The 12,608-nt window shown below is 27.3% G+C and overlaps 4 protein-coding genes and 1 long non-coding RNA gene across 10 annotated transcripts; 2 read left to right on the top strand and 3 right to left on the bottom strand.

Moving 5' to 3' along the window:
• Window positions 1-18: 18 nt before the first annotated feature.
• CBP (sarcoplasmic calcium-binding protein) lies at window positions 19-2,966 on the top strand. Its single transcript, XM_069113473.1, has 6 exons — window positions 19-707; window positions 1,464-1,577; window positions 1,717-1,884; window positions 1,967-2,107; window positions 2,654-2,734; window positions 2,820-2,966. The coding sequence occupies exons 1-6, from the start codon at window positions 579-581 to the stop codon at window positions 2,964-2,966; spliced, it is 780 nt and encodes a 259-aa protein (XP_068969574.1). The 5' UTR covers window positions 19-578.
• Window positions 1,509-4,645, bottom strand: Ufd1-like (ubiquitin fusion-degradation 1-like). Of its 5 annotated transcripts, none has more exons than XM_069113471.1 (5): window positions 4,258-4,390; window positions 4,030-4,184; window positions 3,393-3,935; window positions 3,221-3,335; window positions 1,509-1,527 (listed from the first exon to the last, which is right to left on the bottom strand). In XM_069113471.1, exons 1-4 carry the CDS (start codon window positions 4,388-4,390, stop codon window positions 3,270-3,272), a joined length of 897 nt encoding a protein of 298 aa, XP_068969572.1. In that variant the 3' UTR covers window positions 1,509-1,527; window positions 3,221-3,269. The 5 variants fall into 5 exon arrangements, with proteins under 5 accessions (XP_068969572.1, XP_068969571.1, XP_068969570.1 ...); XM_069113470.1 differs by lacking the exon at window positions 1,509-1,527 and adding an exon at window positions 2,793-3,120; XM_069113469.1 differs by lacking the exon at window positions 1,509-1,527 and adding an exon at window positions 2,793-2,982.
• Window positions 4,646-5,058: 413 nt separating this feature from the next.
• On the bottom strand, window positions 5,059-8,314 carry Got2 (glutamate oxaloacetate transaminase 2). Its single transcript, XM_069113460.1, has 8 exons — window positions 7,997-8,314; window positions 7,520-7,676; window positions 7,306-7,434; window positions 6,243-6,464; window positions 5,993-6,149; window positions 5,806-5,904; window positions 5,420-5,736; window positions 5,059-5,329 (listed from the first exon to the last, which is right to left on the bottom strand). The coding sequence occupies exons 1-8, from the start codon at window positions 8,068-8,070 to the stop codon at window positions 5,207-5,209; spliced, it is 1,278 nt and encodes a 425-aa protein (XP_068969561.1). The 5' UTR covers window positions 8,071-8,314; the 3' UTR covers window positions 5,059-5,206.
• A 1,153-nt stretch (window positions 8,315-9,467) lies between these two features.
• Window positions 9,468-12,030, top strand: MFS18 (major facilitator superfamily transporter 18). Its single transcript, XM_069113461.1, has 8 exons — window positions 9,468-10,007; window positions 10,123-10,469; window positions 10,557-10,730; window positions 10,837-10,969; window positions 11,135-11,231; window positions 11,417-11,582; window positions 11,652-11,810; window positions 11,879-12,030. Exons 1-8 carry the CDS (start codon window positions 9,952-9,954, stop codon window positions 12,016-12,018), a joined length of 1,272 nt encoding a protein of 423 aa, XP_068969562.1. The 5' UTR covers window positions 9,468-9,951; the 3' UTR covers window positions 12,019-12,030.
• LOC138180048 (uncharacterized) lies at window positions 11,623-12,589 on the bottom strand. Of its 2 annotated transcripts, none has more exons than XR_011173189.1 (3): window positions 12,350-12,589; window positions 11,896-12,104; window positions 11,623-11,807 (listed from the first exon to the last, which is right to left on the bottom strand). It is a non-coding gene; the product is annotated as an uncharacterized LOC138180048 (long non-coding RNA). The 2 variants fall into 2 exon arrangements; XR_011173188.1 differs by having other exon boundaries at window positions 11,915-12,104.
• Between the last annotated feature and the right edge of the window lie 19 nt (window positions 12,590-12,608).

The following is a 12,608-nucleotide window of genomic DNA, read 5'->3' as shown; positions in this document are numbered from 1 at the left end:
TGTTTTTTAACGTTTACTATGTATTTTTTATGTAGATTTGAGTATTTTGGTCGAAAATTGTCTTTAATATCAGAATTAAACGTAGCTAGATATATATATGAATTTTTATAATTTCAGCAGATTCTAGCTATAAATTGATTCTTTAAAACTTAGGTTTCTACGGGACCGAATTTTTTATTGATATAAATCAGGAAAAGGAATATGATTTACATATAATTGATATGTTAGTTCATATATTCTTAATATTCAGGTTTAGAGCAGAGCATTTTCTAGTGTTCGTTTTCTTCTTTTGTAGCTATGTAGTTATGGTGGTATATACGCTTATGGGTTTTATCTGTGAAAAAAAGGGGACGTGCATAGGCGCTCGTACAAAGCAGTCAGACTATATACATATATCCAGTAAAAGGGGGGAACAGAGCACTATTACGCATGCGCAAGGGACAGAGAGGGGAATTTGAGACCGACCCAACAAAAGGGGCCCACTGATCTCTGCTGCTTTAGTGTTAAATACCCAAACGATTTTAAGTAGAACATATTAGTTTCGTGACACGGATAGTTTGCTTGAAGTTCACGTTAAAATGACAACAACATTATTACGAACTGGTCTACGATTTGTAATTTTCAACAAGTGTTTTAAAAAAAGAGCTATTTCAGTTTTATGCTATGGGATATCAGAAAATCAAAATATTTTACTAAAATACAGCCAGGTAATTTTCTTTGTATATTACAAAAAAAATAGTGAGTTTAATTTATAACAAATTTCTAATCAATTACTTTGTTTTAAAACACTTTGTATTAAAAATGATGTTAATATGAAGTAATAAAATATTAATAAATAAAATAAGTCATTTTAAAAAATTATTTAGACGGAAAATGTTATTTAAAAAAAAATAAAAATTATATTTTGAATCGTAGGTAGCAAATTTTTCAAATTTTTAAAAAAAGGATATGTTTATTGAATGTATTTAAATAATTTATATAATTATTTTCACCTCTTTCAAATTGTTTTGGAAAATCTTCAAGATTCCAGGGCAATATTACGTATTAGTTTTACAGATGTAGAATATTACAAATACATAATGTTGCACTCTGGTTCGTGCATGTAAACATATGTAGTGTGTATGGATAAAGATAATTTATTTATAGAATTTTTAATTAAAAAGAATATTAAAACTGTACTAATGTTATTAATAGTAGAGTTACATATCTTTTTAATTGTACCAACTTATTAAAGATAAATTAATTTCTTTTCTTTCTTTTCTTAATCCAGACTCTTTTTGGAATCTATTATTAGGATTTCACGTTGCATCGAAGTTCATTGAACGTATATATTTATATTATATATTTACGATGTAATGTTTTCATTACAGTTGTAATGCAGTTGTCATAATCAATAACAACACACAACAATTTTTAGAACAACCTTTTATTTATTAAGGAATATATAAACTAAATGTTTTCAGTATTATAAAATATCTCCGCGAGCGTGTAGTACAAGAAGTGTGCATCAAACGGGTATCTCAATTTCTGTAAGCGAACAAGAAAGTGATAACGATTCTGACACCGAACAAGGAAAAGTAAGATACTGTTTAAAGTCTTATTATTTATGATATTGTAATACAGTAACAATTTAATCCCAGTCATTTATTATTTTTTTTTAATATGTGGTAACTAATCATTCAATAAAAAGTTATTTAGAATATTTTTATTTATAAGGGACAATCGTTTTTCTGGAGAAGGAAAATGCGGACACTACATAATCATTTGGATATTAATAAAGACGGAGTTATCAGTCACGACGATTTCATGTTGTTCACAGAAAGATTTTCTGACTTGGGACACTTAACTCCAGAATCAAAAATTGAATTCAAAAAAGTAATGAATGTAAGTCAGTCTCTTTTTTATGCATTCTATGTATCAAAATGAAATAGTACATAATAATTTTAAGTTATTTATTTATATATAGGAAGTATGGGAGGAACAATGGGGAGAAATTAGTCCGTATAATCTTATTTGTATCGAAAAATATTTGGAGGAAATGCAACATGTTCTTCATGACCCATCATTGAAGAGAAAATGTCATTATTTTTTGCCATTTTTATTCAAAGTATGTTTTTAAAGATATGCATTTATATAAATTAACCCATTGAGGACGACATACTATTTGCAATTTCTTTTTGTGCAACTGACGATATTTTGTGACATATAGGTTTCTAAAATGAGTTAAGAATGCATCAGTAATCGCACTTACAATTGCTTGATCATCAATTACTTTATCGGAATCACTCTCATTTTCACTTTCTACTAAATTTCTACTAGCGATTTCCTAACTTGTTGAAGCCGTAATTAATTGCAAGACGACTGCTACAGCTAAACTGCGACTCCAGAAAGGAATTCGAAAGATTTGGTCTTTACAAAGATCAAAACATTATTACGAACATTATTACCAGCCATCCTTGAAAAATGTTGTGAAATACGATACGTAGACGTAGGAAAATAAATGACGCGACGTATCAAGCGTACGTACGACACGCGACGCGACGGTCCGTACGTGGAAATGAAACGAGAGACCGTACAATGTACAGACGCCGTCCCAATGGGTTAATATGTGTTAAAAAATATTTTCAATATATCATTAAATATAAAATTGCAGGCAGTGGATAAAAATCGAAGTGGTGAAATTTCTGTACAAGAATTTCAGTTATTTTTCCAATGTTTAGGACTCACACATGATGTAAGTAAAATTGCACATTCAATTTTATGATTATTAAAATAAAAGTTAAATAAATGAATTGATTAAACTGAAATATTTATTATAGGATGCAGTTATTTCCTTCAGTCATATTGATACTAATGATGATGGTAAAATTAGCTTTGAAGAATTCATAACACTGGGTCGTGAGTTCTTCTTAACAGAAGATCCAACAAAACCCAGTAAATATTTCTGGGGTCCTTTGGTAGATTAAAATTCTCACTGCAATCCTATAATTTGTGATAATACAATACTATATATTAATTATTTTTATAATGGTAATTTTTTGACTTCACTTGTAAGATATTTGAGTTATAGGATATAAATTTTTATACTATAGGCTAATTTGTTTACCTATATACAAAAAACTGTTTAAATAAAAAGACTTATTAGTGTAATGGGTAGAACTTGTATGAAACTATTTTTGTTAAAAAGTATAACAGTTTAATTACAAATATAAATACTCACTTTTACAAATACATGTAATTGTATGAAAATAAATAAACCAATTATTTAATTACTTTGATTTCCTAAGAGAAAAACCTTCACCAGTGAATGCTTTAAATTCATCTGGGTCTTTTGCCTATAAACATATAATTGGATAAATATACAGTAACATACAAATGACATTTCAACTTACCTCTTTATTATCAACAGGTTTACTAATGCGCAAGAAAGTAAGTGTTCCTATTTTATAATCATAATCTGGTATTCCTCTAACATAAGCCGGTTTACTTGTAGTAACTTCTGGTTTTGCAAAATCTCTACGTTTTTTGCCATCTAGTCTATTACCTTCTCCTTTGAATGGCACAAAACCAGATGGTGCTGGCATTAAATCTGCAGGATCTACTACATTTTCATCCTTTTTAGTCTCTTTTTCTACATATCCCAATGGTGGAGCAAATTCAACGTTCATATCACATTCTATGATAGTGACTGCTGGACCTGGTCTTGTTTCCAAAACACACATTTCATATATTCTTTGATTGTATTTTATAGCAATAATGTCACCTGTTGTAAGACAAGCAAAATTTCTTAATCCATTTTCTAAAACAGCTTTAGGATTTGTGATGTCTAAAAAATCTTCTGATTGTGGTTGAAAACGTGAAAATGTTGCAACAGGTAAATTTACACTTTCAACATTTATTAATTCTCCTTCTTGTAACAAAAGATTGTACATCATCTGTAATCATAATATGATAATTGTACACTGATTTGGGCTATATATCAATCTAGTATTCCTAACTAATAATACAAAAATGAGAATATAAACATACCCAACAAGGTAAATAAACTCTTCCTTCGTCCGCAACAAACTCTAAAACTCCACAATGAGTAATTCTATTGGTTTTTTCATTACTTAATCTGAATAACATAGGAAATCTAATATTTAATCTTGTGAGATGCTCTAAAGCTGAGGGTGGCATGATTACTGAAAAACAACAAATTATAATCTTTTACTTGTTCAGTGAATAATTTACAACATGTTCTTTAGATATATATACTTTTCCCTCCACGTTCTACATCTCGTCGATATGTACCCGGTAACATTGACACAGAAAAACATCTATAGTGGTTGTTGAAAGGTCTGACAATCTCCGGAAACATGTTAAATCCAAACTGAAAGTGAAAAGTCATTTTAATCGAAACAACATAACCTTATTTTATTAAAAGAAATCATCGAACGGAACATATTCCGTCGCTGTTTGTCGTTTCTCTCTCAGGTTTTCTTTACCATATTTATGTATTTGTTGCAGTACTCTTTCGAAGACTTATAATTAATAGAATTTTTTTAAAAGCGTGGAAATTTAGATTTACTTATCACTATGACATACGCATAAATACATAAACAGACACAACTTATGCATATCTATCAGAGGTGAAGAAATATCGATAGTATATCGATTATTATCGTTAGTCTTCGAAATGAAAAACTAGTGAAAGCTAGTGATATTTTTTTTATAACTATCGATAGTTTCGATATTATTTTGAATAACTTTAAATTTGAATGTATCAGGGTATCAAGCAATTGGAATTTGCTCAATTTGGAACTGTGTGTGTAAAATAAATCGTTTTTTATTGGAAAAATAACTCATGGAAATTTTATTAGAATATTTAATATACTTCATAACAGCTTTATTTATATAGTTAATTATTATATTTTTTCGTTTATAATAGAATATATAATAGAATATTGATCATATAATTTTTGCAAAAATTATGAACTATTACTATAGATAATTAAAGATATAATATAAAATTTATTCTATATTAATATATTATTACAAATATTACACTGCCTGCAGTTTTTTTTTATAAAAATAACATGCGAGAATAAATGCATTTGATATAATGTGTACGTATATCTATACTATTTTGTTTATATGTGTAATGTATTTGAAAATTAAGGACAGGATTTGACAGAGTTTCTTACTCATTGGTAGAAATATTTAATTATATTGTAACATCATATATAGCTTTTGCTATATATTCCACATTTTTTGATGTTACTCCTGCCATAGATATTCTACCATCTTTTGTCAAATAAATATGATAATCATTAATAAGCTTCTCTACCTATAAAGTAAATGGAACCAAAATTAAATTATTATATTCTATATATATATTACATATAATGATGAAAATAAATAATAGTGGATGTCATACCTCATTAGGATTAAGGCCAGTAAAACAAAACATTCCAATTTGGTCTGTAATATGTTTCCAATCACGGGTACTACCCATTTTCTTAAGATTATCATGCAACTTTTGACGTACAGATATAATACGGTTAGCCATTGTTTTTATATCAACCATCCATTGTTCTCTCAATGGGGCATTTTCTAAGATTTCATAAGCAATTTTGGCACCATTAATTGGTGCATTAGAAAATAGTGGTCTAATTATAAGCTTCAATTGCGAGAAAACACGATTTGCTTCATCCTTGTTAGCACAAACCATTGTAAATGTTCCCACACGTTCACCTACGATGACCAATAATTTTTAAATGTTTTCATTTAGCCGAAATGAAATTTATAAACTTGTATATTAACCATATAAGCCCATATTTTTAGCATATGATTGAGCCAGAGCAAATTGAATTCCTTCTTTTACAAAGTGTCGAACACCAAAAGCATCTCTATCTGTATCACCTAAAATTTGCACAAAAATATCCACTAGTGAACAAATTTTCATGTATTATTAAAAATTAGATTATTAACTTCTTATATGTTGTTTTACCTGTGGCAAACCCTTGATATGCCATGTCCAAAAAAGGGAAATGTTCTTTTTTTTTTACTAATTCTGCTAATTCTTTCCATTGTTCTGGCTTAGGATCGACACCAGTAGGATTATGAGCACATGCATGAAGAAGAATAATGGATTTGTCTGGAATTTTCTATAGAATACAATATTACAAATAGAATTTGTAAATATAACCAATAAATAATCAATAAACACAACATATTATTTATAGTATTTATATACTAACATATAAGTTTTCTAAAAGACCTTTATGGTCTAATCCACATGTTTTTGGATCATAATAACAATACTGTTTTACTGGAAGTTTAGCAAATGTAAATACTGGAGCATGGTTTCCCCATGTAGGTACTGGTAAATATATCTCCTTATTGCCAGTAAAAAAACGTGTAAGAAAGAGTCCTCCAAGAGAAAGTGCTCCTGTACCAGAAATTGTTTGAGCTGTAGCAGTCTACAAAATGATATCAGTTAAATTGTGAATTATAAAGAAGTTATATAATAGCAAAACTAATAATTCAGTGTGCTATTGACATAAAAATAATAAAATATTAACCATAACGAAATTGCACGGTTGGTCTTATACTTCATATGTACAGTCAGTCATAAAAGTCTATATACACGTATCAAATTTTGTGTATCTGACTTGTCAAAGTAATTAAAAACACACTTTGTCACAAATTTATTTATACTTAAGTGTAGAAAGTCACACTAAATGTATTCAGTACAGTAAAGTATTTCTAAAAGAAATTAGAAAAGCTAAAACATTTAACTCACAAAAATCTTGGAATGAAATTACATTACAAATTACAAAATTTTCAATTTTATTATTGCCAATGAGATACCATTATTGATGCAGAGGAGGGACCTATATGATACTAATATAATATTAAGCCTACTATTTTTATGATTTCATGTATGTATAGGAGATGTTTGTAATATTTATATCATTTCATATTTTTTTAAATTCTTTTTTTTTAATGGAGGCGAAAGTAAATAAACTGTTACATTTTAACAATATGTGTCTTAATGTGCAAAAAAAATGTATATAGCGCTAACATTTTTACTATAATATTTTATATTCTAGAGGTATATATATAATCTTGTGATTAACTATAGATATGTATTTCTGTGTATATCCACACTGTGCATGCATGTGTTTTTAATACATATGTTATGTGTATGTTTAAATTACTTAATATATGTTTATTTATTCGTTTATGCTTCAGATTCAGGAAACAATTTTATCTGATGAACTTTTTTCTTAAAGAATATATTTCACATGTAATACTTACCAAACCTTCATCAACAATATTACTATGTTCACCAAGTGCTAACTTAATACTAAGTTTACAAAATTCTGCATTTCCCGCAATTGCTAAATATTCTTTATCCATATTTCTACTTCTAATTCTTTCTTCTGCCTATAATATATTTGATTCAGTTAGATTAATGTGAAAAAGTAGAAATGTATATATTTCCCAAACATAATTGCTTTATAATATATACCATTCGTACACTTGGCAAAATAAATGGTTTAGTTTCATCATCTCGATAAGCACCAACTCCTAAATTAACTTTATTTGGATGTGTATCTGCTTTAAATCTTTCTGTAAGACTGAAAATTGGGTCTGGTGGACCCATTTCTATCTGAGACCACCATGAACTATAATACACAAAATATTTTAATATTAATTAATTTCAATTAAAGTAAATCTTAAGAGAAAAAATAAATTACAAATCAGTAAATATTAATAAATTATATAGTAAATTTAAAGTTTTTAAGCATTTTAATTAAGTTAGTTATCTTATCTATCTTAGTTACATCTTAGTTATGCTTCTTCTTGAGAAATTCCTGATCATTAATAATAAATTCTATGATTATCAATAATTTTAAATAATTTTTAAACTATATGATTTATAGCTATAAATTTATAATATAATAAAAGGTTAAAAAGTTCAATTAATTTTTTAATATAAACTTACCTTATTGATCTAACATTGCTGTTATTTTTAAATAAGTTGCATGCAAATGGAAGTCTAAATAGTTTTTGTGCCATATTAATATTAATATGTTAAAATACACTACATTCACCGTATGGATTACTTTAGATTACAGATATACTTATACTACTTCAATAGTTTGCTGATATGATGTACAATATACAGATGCTTATTGTCTATACAGGGTGTTCCATAAATTTTTGCCCACCAAAATGTAGCCCGTAAATAAAAATAGGGAAAAATTTGATATGAATGCTTTATCAAAAAATTGTAACAGCTGATAATAATAAAAAATGAAGTATGAGAAAAATGATAACAGTCTTATTTTTATCGTAGTACAAAGTATGAATAAATAAATAATGTTTATATTTCATATCGATACAAATTGATTTACTAAATTAAAATTTCATTTGTTAAATAAATCCAATAGTTTAGTGATATTATGTACTATGTATTTTCGCATTTTGAAATATAATCCATTTTTATTAATAAGAGCCTAATATTATTCCATTGTTACGTATTTAGCAGTTATTTAAGAATCTGCCTCAAGTGGGTTGGTGCACGTAAAGCGCTAATTCTGATAGTAATATGCGCAAAAATTTAAGAGAACTACTACGATGTAAAGTTATTACTTATTATAACTTAATTATCTTGAGTTGTTGAATTTCTACTACTTTTTTGTACGATCTCTGTTGTAACTGTTCTTTCCTATTGTGGTCCTCCTTTTATTTTGTCATAGGCCAATAGTAGATTAGATTCTGTCCCATTCATCGATGACGATTCATCTTTCGATTTCACTTAGATAACAAGCTTTTGTAACATAGGTATACTCCGTTGTTGGACCTAGGAATATGTTACAAGGAAGAAATATGTAAAATCTGAATAAAGAGAAAGAGAAGACAACAATAATTTATGTCCCTCTTACAGCACAAGATCAAGTAGAGTATTTTCTAAGGACCATGTGTGATTTAGTCTAAACTGCTAATTTGTTACGTTTATCATTTCCTGCCTTTTTGTAATCCTTACTGTGATAACTTACATAATATAGAGATAATATACACACATAATATACATACTTAAATAATATAGAGATATATCTCATATTTTATATACGTACATATGTTGGATATTCATATCGTGAATTTTGGTGTAGCTGAAAGAATGAACAAAAGATTCCAATAACAAATGACATTGATTAACTGTTATAATTATAAATTATCATTGATTGCTATTTGTAATCGCTCGTTAATTTGTATATTTACATATTTGTTGCCGAAACATAGAACACTTGCTTTTTAACAATATAGATATTAGAATTAGATTTTTATGAATATTTTTTTCCAATTCATCATGAATTCCATTCAAGTATTGGAAAGTTCAAATCTGAGATTACAAATTCGCGCGTTCAATTTATATTTTAAAAAGACAACTTCATATTTATTGACTATGTTTACTCCATGAAGTTTTCAAATAACGCTGTTTTAATGTATTTCTATTTCTATCTTTCAATCTGTTATCTAAGAAATAAAATTGATATTTGTGTTAGTGTTATCTAACTTACCAACTATGTATGTAAATTAAACGATAGTGAACATATACGTTACGTATGTATATAACACGCAACTAAAAAGAATAGAAATCAGTTATATTTGTACTAATGTATTATTTTTGGATAAAACTCATTGTTAAACATTCATAGGAAATTGACTTATTATTAAATTATTAAATATTTTCGCAAAATTAATGATGACTTGAACATGCAAATCTCCAGTTTCATGATAATCTTATAAAACTTAACAAGTTTAAGATAAGGTTTTATTTTCATTTTTCATTACTGATCTGCTATTAAAACTTTTAAAAATAACATGTCTAGCTTATATGTTTTGAGTATATGGGAACAAGAATAATTACTTACGAACAAAATTATTTGATGAGAAATGCAAATGCAAATACCTTTAATTCAAGATGAAAAAACAAATTCATCTTGGTCAAGGTAATTGATCTATATTAAGATATTATGAAAATAATTTAAAAGAATCTTTGAATCTTTTTACAAGATTATTTTTGATGTTTGGCAATATAAGCTAAAATTATGAAGTAAATTTTAGGAAGGAGAGACAAAAATGGTTTCTATCATTATTATGTGGTACTTGTCTCATATATGCTACAAGAACATCTGTTCCTTTATTAATGCCAATTATAAGTAAAGAGAAACAATGGTCCAAACCAGATTCTGGAGTAATATTGTCTAGTTTTTTTTGGGGTTATACATTAACGCAAGTTGCTAGTGGTTATATTAGCGATAGAATTGGAGGACAAAAAGTATTATTGATCTCTGCTCTTGGATGGTCTATGACAACATTTTTTATGCCAGAAGTCATAGAACTCTTTTCAAAGAATGATAGTTCTGTGTTATTAGTAGCAGTAGTGAGAACGATAAATGGTGCATTCCAAGGTATTCTTATGAAATTACTAACATAAATAGCTAAAGTATGTAAAAGATGTTTGTTCTTTATATATATATAAATTGCATATATTACAGGAATGCATTTCCCCAGTATGATTAGTTTAATAAGTCAACGATTGCACGAAACAGAAAGAGCCTCATTTTTTAGTTTATTAACATCAGGATCTGCTCTTGGCACATTGCTCACTGGATCTTTAGGTTCCTATCTGTTGGAAAATTATAATTGGGTAGTAGTTTTCCAAACATTAGGTATATAAATGTATAATTATGTGTTATTTACACTAATATTAACAACCTTATTAATTAATTCACAGTGTGATTTAATTATACAAAAGTATCTAATTTGTTATCTTAGGAGGTTTGAGCTTGGCATGGGCCGTGCTATTAAGTTACCATACCCTACCTTTTAAGGAAAAAGCAGCTTCTACTAAATCAGCTACTAACTACTCTTTGCCTTGGTTGAAGCTTTTAAAAAAACCTCCATTCTGGTAATCATTGTGCATGGGATCAATTTGAATTCAGTTATCATAAGTCACACAATTTCTGACACAAATCTTAATATAAAAAGTATATAAAGTTATATGGATTTATAAAAATATTATGATTACAAATTTATAGATGTATAAAGTTCACATATTAACTATTATTTTCAGGTCATGTGTAATAGGTCATGCTTGTCAAAATAATTGTTTTTTTGTATTACTATCCTGGATGCCAATGTATTTTCATGATACATTTCCAGAAGTAAAGGTAATTAATTATTAGGTTGTCTTAAAAATTTCTTTTGTTGTTTTATAAGGAAATAATAAATACACAACATTTTTTGTTTTATATTACTTTATTGAATTTTTAAACAAAATGGATCATACATAATTCAATAAAATTTTATAGCATTAGTTATAAAACATGTTAAAAATTCTTTTTGTTATATTTAGGGCTGGGTTGTAAACATGGTGCCATGGTTGTCTATGTTGCCTTGTACATTTTTTGGTAAAGCACTCTCTGAGAAGATAATAAAAGCAGGGTATTCCATCACAGTAACACGTAAAATAATCGAAACAATATGTTTTTTAACTGAAGTTATAAGCTTATTATTTTTAGGTAAGTATAGGTATGTATAATAATGTATGAAAAAATTAAATAGTGAAATTGATTTTAAAACAATTTCAGCAAAAGTGGAAACTTTTCAAAGTGCAATAATTTGTCTTGCATTTATAATTGGCGGATCAGGTTTTCATAATAATGCAATTGCAGTAAATCCTTCAGATCTTGCACCAAAACATTCCGGAAGTGTATTTGGATTAATGAATACTGTTGGTGCTATACCTGGTATATATAATCATGAATTTACTATTGCAGTAATAGGAAAGATGATAGTAAAAAAAGATAATTTTCAGGATTTCTTGGAGTATACTTTTCTGGATATATATTACATGTAACGCACAGCTGGCCTGTTGTATTTATATTCATTGCTATAATAGATGCATTAGGATGTATAGTATATTTATTATTTGGTTCTGGTCAAGCAATTATATAAAATGACATCCAATTTATTGTTCTTTCAGTTTATTGTGAATACACCCTATCCTTAAAATTCGGTACAATTGTGTAAAATTTAATTATCTACGAATAAAACAATAACATTAATTAAGTTGTGTCAACATTGCGAGAAGTTTCGATAGTAATACAAAAAAACATTCGTGCATGTTTTATATGTATATCGGTTAACTGATAATTTGATTTTGTTTAAAATTCCATATTATCTTATACATTACGTTTAATTAGTCATACTTATAAAAATTTTAAATATAGTAAATATCAATAATATAAATTTAAAAGGTTAGCACTGATTCAATATAAAATCATACCTAATGAAGGAATATAATAATAATGATTAGACGCGATATCTATGATATTTCTATGTATGATTTTTCAGAGTATAATACCAAAACATAACCGATTATAATTTCTAGAACGATAATTTTCTATCAATCGTTACACAATATTTTACAGAAATAAATGTTACCGTATTACGTCAAATATTAAAATGTTCTTTTAATTGACGATAAATAAAAATGTAGCCAATGTGATGGTTAGTAAGTATATGCGATTGCCACCTACATGAAA

This window comes from Bombus flavifrons, chromosome 5 (genome assembly GCF_040668555.2).
Source record: "Bombus flavifrons isolate JBK064 chromosome 5, iyBomFlav1_principal, whole genome shotgun sequence".
Classification (NCBI taxonomy): Eukaryota; Metazoa; Arthropoda; class Insecta; order Hymenoptera; family Apidae; genus Bombus; species Bombus flavifrons.
This window is presented reverse-complemented; position numbering and strand designations above follow the sequence as displayed.

Coding starts and splice junctions, on each gene's coding strand:
- MFS18 (XM_069113461.1), top strand. CDS start 9,952: ATGCAAATGCAAATACCTTTAATTCAAGATGAAAAAACAAATTCATCT. Junction 10,008..10,122: donor ACAAATTCATCTTGGTCAAG/GTAATTGATCTA, acceptor AGTAAATTTTAG/GAAGGAGAGACAAAAATGGT. Junction 11,232..11,416: donor ATACATTTCCAGAAGTAAAG/GTAATTAATTAT, acceptor TGTTATATTTAG/GGCTGGGTTGTAAACATGGT.
- Got2 (XM_069113460.1), bottom strand. CDS start 8,070: ATGGCACAAAAACTATTTAGACTTCCATTTGCATGCAACTTATTTAAA. Junction 7,677..7,996: donor AGCAATGTTAGATCAATAAG/GTAAGTTTATAT, acceptor TGTGTATTATAG/TTCATGGTGGTCTCAGATAG. Junction 5,905..5,992: donor ATATCAAGGGTTTGCCACAG/GTAAAACAACAT, acceptor TGCAAATTTTAG/GTGATACAGATAGAGATGCT.
- Ufd1-like (XM_069113471.1), bottom strand. CDS start 4,390: ATGACTTTTCACTTTCAGTTTGGATTTAACATGTTTCCGGAGATTGTC. Junction 3,936..4,029: donor GAGTTTATTTACCTTGTTGG/GTATGTTTATAT, acceptor TTATGATTACAG/ATGATGTACAATCTTTTGTT. Junction 3,336..3,392: donor AACCTGTTGATAATAAAGAG/GTAAGTTGAAAT, acceptor ATATGTTTATAG/GCAAAAGACCCAGATGAATT.
- CBP (XM_069113473.1), top strand. CDS start 579: ATGACAACAACATTATTACGAACTGGTCTACGATTTGTAATTTTCAAC. Junction 1,578..1,716: donor CTGACACCGAACAAGGAAAA/GTAAGATACTGT, acceptor TTTATTTATAAG/GGACAATCGTTTTTCTGGAG. Junction 1,885..1,966: donor AATTCAAAAAAGTAATGAAT/GTAAGTCAGTCT, acceptor ATTTATATATAG/GAAGTATGGGAGGAACAATG.